This window comes from Neltuma alba, unplaced genomic scaffold (genome assembly GCF_004799145.2).
Source record: "Neltuma alba isolate B1F8T4 unplaced genomic scaffold, ASM479914v2 tig00012225_pilon, whole genome shotgun sequence".
In the NCBI taxonomy this organism is placed as follows: domain Eukaryota; kingdom Viridiplantae; phylum Streptophyta; class Magnoliopsida; order Fabales; family Fabaceae; genus Neltuma; species Neltuma alba.
Window position 1 is genome coordinate 108126 of NW_021636756.1, and position 5190 is coordinate 113315.

General features: G+C 32.8%; 1 protein-coding gene across 1 annotated transcript; it reads left to right on the forward strand.

The window, feature by feature from the left end:
* The first annotated feature begins 2516 nt into the window (after positions 1-2516).
* On the forward strand, positions 2517-5190 carry LOC114725097 (DNA-directed RNA polymerases II, IV and V subunit 6A). The gene is made up of 6 exons (XM_028911559.1): positions 2517-2599; positions 2962-2995; positions 3099-3271; positions 3350-3401; positions 4625-4692; positions 4807-5190. The coding sequence occupies exons 1-6, from the start codon at positions 2565-2567 to the stop codon at positions 4874-4876; spliced, it is 432 nt and encodes a 143-aa protein (XP_028767392.1). The 5' UTR covers positions 2517-2564; the 3' UTR covers positions 4877-5190.

Genomic DNA, 5190 nt, shown 5'->3' on the forward strand with positions numbered 1-5190 from the left:
GACTGCTTTCTTTCTGTTTGCTTTTGTCGCTTTCCTCACAGTTTGGTTTGAGAACCTTTGAGGATCTGATTTTACCTTTGGCTGTATCAGATTGTTGTCTTGTTAATTATATGTAATTGAATTTTACTTTCTTTAGTGTGTTCAACTTAAAGCAAATTAGTGTTCATAGTTTAGAATTTAACTTAGCGGATTGTAAACCCAAAATTTAAAATTTTTTTTCCAAATTTGTTTACTTATCCACTGCATTAATGCTTTGTATGGCTTTACAAGGAGCAAAAACGCCCTTGTGGTCCTTAACCGTTAATTTTATAAAATGTCTTTTCACATCATTATTTTATTAACAAAAAAGATTAATATAATTTTTTATCCCTTATTTTTATTTTCATTTTGGTTTTGGTTCTTCAATTTTTTTTTTTGGTCTAAAACATTGATTCCTCTGATTTAAAAAAAAAACTTGAATCATTTTGTTCTTTAAGGGATCAAAACCTCTAGTTTGAAAGTTGAGGAACGAAAATCAAAATAAGAGTAAATTTGAGGGATCAAAGACTATCTTAACCCTAACAAAAATTATGAAAGTGCAATTTAGAATGATAACAAAAAAATTCTCCAATGATAATTTTTTCAAGCCGATTTTTTATTTTGTAAAATTAAAATTAATATATTAGTATTAAAAAAATTTGGCATTTAAATTAACAATATTATTATTTTTATTAATGAGACTAATGATTTAGGGTTAGAGAACTAAAAAAAATTTACAAAATTAAAAGAATAAACTTAAATTTTGTGAAAAATTGGAAGACCAAAAATGCGTTAGGGATATTAATCCAAATTTTTTATTTCGATTTTTATAATTGATAATTATTTATTTTATAATTTACAATTAAGACATTTTTTTGTATTCAGAAAATTAGTCTTTATCGCTGATGAAGTGCACTCCTTGTCGGAGCTTTTTAACTCAATTGACATTTAACTCGTTTTTTAAATCTTATGTAGGGTATGATGGGACAAGAATGAAGCCTACTCCTTATATTAAAAAACAGAAAATATGAAAATATTATTTCATAAAATATGGATGGTTCACAATTAAACCTAGATTATCTTAACATGGCCATAGGATCTAATTTAATGTTTATATTAACAAATACTTCTCCGATTCTTAATGTAAGACCCATTTAATTAATTTGATTAGATTAAGGAAGTTAGGTAAGTTAGTTAATTATAAGAAATGTGATATGTTTTTTCTAAAATACTACCTCCGGTCCTTAATATAAGATCCCGTTTGACTTTTAGTTTGGTCTTAATTATAAGACCCCAATCCATTTTGTCTCTCATATTTATGCATTTTTTCCCAAGATAGTCCTTCTAATAATGATATTTCTAGCCAACACACTTAATTAACAAGGATATTTTAGGAATGACAACACTTATTTGTTACAAATAACTAACTTAACTTACTTCCTTAATCTCATCAAATTAGTCAACTGGATCTTATAATTAGGACCGGAGTACCATAATCATCTTTCTTAATACCACATCTTCCTCTTGTACTTGATTATGGTTAAAAGAGATCCATATGGGTAATTTAAAGAAAATTGATAAATATGAGAAATGGGTTTTATATTTAAGACCAAAACTAATTGAACAATTGTGTCTTATATTAAGGATCGGAGGAGTATTAACTAAGATGAAAATTTTTAAGAATCAATCTATAATATTGGTTAACAAGATAGGTGGTCATATTTTTACAATGGTCAAATAATTACTTCTCAAAAGTTACAATAAGTTTTCTTGACGCCGGCGCTATTTTAGGTTATTTTTTTATTTAATTTTTTCTTTTTTCTTTTAAGTAAATATTTAACTTTTTCTTTGAATAGATGCCACACTAATTATGACATGTACTCAGTCCAACTGACATTCTAGATAGCAGTCAAGTTGTTAACCCAACTCCCAGTTATCTAAGACAAGAAGCCCAAACATGACATAGGTCTATTGGAAAGTAGAAAGCCCAGTTCAAGATCTAATTTAAGGATGAAGTATGGGCAAATGAACTGGCAATAGAAGAAGAAATCCAATTTGATGTAAAAAGAGTGGGTCAGTGTGAAACTGAAGACTCATAATAGGCTTGAAGTTGGCATGTTCTCTCTCTCTATTAAGAGAGATATTCATATTTAGTATCTGATAGTGTTTTGAATTAGAGTTCTTATTGATGAAGATTGCGTGGGGTTGAATTTCCCTCTTATTCTTGCCAATGGAAAAAGAATCCCCCCCTTATTAGTTAGTGGCTGGCTGGGCTTTGCCTCTCTTTTGTGCCCAACACAAGGGTGATCATTCTTTGTTCAGAGCCCAACCCATGATGTTGGTTTAAAAAAACATAAATAAATAGCCCAACCCATCACACCTCACATGTAAATAAATATTTTATATCTGATATATGTATACAGGTGTGCGTACGTTTTTGCTGTTTCGGCGAGGTCGGAAAAAACTTTGGGCAGTTGATACTTCGAAGCCTCCCGTGAGGGTTTAGGGGACGCGCTGGAGGCAGGGGGGACCGTTGGTAATACACAATGGCAGACGACGACTACAATGACATGGATATGGGGTTCTCTTTCTTCATCCTCTATTACACACAAACATATGAATAAAACTAGGGTTTTTTATTTCCCATTCAGTTTATACAAGTGGAAAACTTTTCTACGAATTAAGCAACTCACAATACATTATTTTAGTTGAAATTGATATCTTTTGCTAACCTTGATATCTTAATTTTTCGGTTTTGCAAAGATTGAAACTTTTTCCGACTCTCCTCCGATGGGGTTTACCTGTGTTCTGTAGTAACTATATGCCCTTTGGTTATGTAAATTCACATTATGCTTATGCAGTGTCAACTATACACGTTTTAGAGCTATGTTTTGTAGTCTTTCATTATTGAACTGGTCTCATTGAGGGTGAATGTTGATGCAGATATGAAGATGAACCTCCAGAGCCTGAGATTGAAGTAGGCTTTCTTTTTCTCTTACCTTAGTCTCTCTCATAAATCTTATGGAAGCTTTTATTGAGTGATTTCCTATTGAACTCCTGGTTTATTGGATGGTGGACAGGAAGGTGTAGAGGAGGATGTGGAAAACAATAACAATGATGACGTGACTGGAGAACCACTTGAAACTGAAGATAAGGAAGAACAAGAAGCTGCAGAAAGGCCTAGGAAGACATCCAAATATATGACAAAATATGAGCGTGCCCGGATATTGGGTACCCGTGCTCTGCAAATCAGGTTCTTTTTTGAATCAATATTCTGTTAATCATATCTTTGTGCATGTATTTATGTCATGTTTTCCGCTTGCTTGACCAGTATGAATGCACCTGTCATGGTGGAGTTGGAGGGGGAGACTGACCCTTTGGAGGTAATACTAAATGCTATCTTTTAATGAGTTATTACTTTTGTGCATTCTTATATATGCACACTTTTGTTTCAATGTTAATGCATTTCAGCATGCCTTGAACATTAAATGTTAGCGTTCTCTCATCATTTTTCATTCAGTTAGTCCTTGATATAGATATCATTTTCCCCGCAATGGAGCTGGGTAATTTGATATGTGTACTTCTGATGTGGGGAATATTGTTATTGTTCATATGTATGTTCTTCTTGTTCTGTACTTTGAACAAATTGAATGAATATATATTTAAAGCGTGGGATCGTCTTTCATGGTCCCTTTACATTTTTTTAAATATTATGAAAAATAATGTGGGAAGATCAGTTTTCTTCATTCACAGGTTTATCTTACATTCGGTCTTGGTTAACAGTAGTCCTTGCTTATACTGTGTATTTTATTACTGATTGTTAAAAGTTTCATGGCCATTGTTCACCTCCTACTTGCTTTATAAAGAATAGGTTCAGGTCTTTACGTCTTTGAACGTCCAAGTTCAAAGTCTGAAATAGTTAGCTGTTCACTTCGACAATTTCTCTCACTTGCATTTCAGATTTCTATTACATGATGTTGCATGAATCTTATTTTCCGTTTGAGATGGTATTATCTAGTTAAACCTTGAATAAAGAATCAGTCTCTTGGATGAGCAGTGTAACATATTAACGTGAAATCTAACTGAATGTTTAAGTTTCTTTAGCTTGATTGAATGATATGCCTTCGCATTCCATCTTGGCACTATAAAACGTACCATGTCAGTTTTTGAATCGTAAAAATTTATGAGAATTTGGTCTTGTACACCCCTCAATTGTATGGATTGGCTCTGAAGTTTGATAGCTTGCTACTATCAAAGATAAATTGTTTGATTCCTGCTTCTATATTTGGGCTGAACAACATGCTTTGTATTGTTCTGTCGGTTTTCAATGGTAAAAATTCATCTGAATCTTGTCTGGTACACCCTTCAGTTTTCAGGATTGACTCTGGAATTCAATGATATTTCTTCAGTTTTAATATACATTTTATTTGGGGTCGATGGGATGCTTGTTAAAACTGAAGAAATATCATTGAATTCCAGAGTCAATCCTGTATTTCTATTGACATTTTTTGATCTCTCTCTCTCAATTTTTTTTTTTTTAGTGCAATAGCTTGCTTTTCATTTCAGAACTACTAAAGATCAAATGTATTTTCTCCAAACTGTTTAGATTGCTTTGAAGGAGCTTAGAGAGCGGAAGATTCCATTTACCATCCGCCGTTACTTGCCTGATGGAAGGTAGGTACCATGTGATATGGAAGTTAGGGCTTTCTCTGGTCTGAGAAAAGGCAGAAAGAGATTGAAGCTATCCCTTTATGCCAATCTTATGTGTTTTGTTTGTGAAATTGTCAGCTATGAAGATTGGGGAGTTGATGAACTGATTGTGGAAGACTCCTGGAAGAAGCAAGTGGGTGGTGACTGATTTGCTCTCTGATCTAGCAAAATGAGGCGTGTGGAGTAAAGGAAACTAAGAACACACAGACATTTGAAAAATATCTCTTTTATATTGTCTTCTAATCACATTGGATCTGTGTGTCTTGTTGCCAAACTATGACCATACTAGAAACTTTGCTTATTGTGCTGTTATAATCACTGGCTTTGTCTATGTGTCATTGTTGTTTAAGCTTCCCATTTTAGCAACCCACTAGCCCATGGAGTTTGAGAACATGACTCGTGAATAGTGTGACTTGTTAGAGTTTTGATATTATATATATAATTAGATTTTGTTGGGATCTC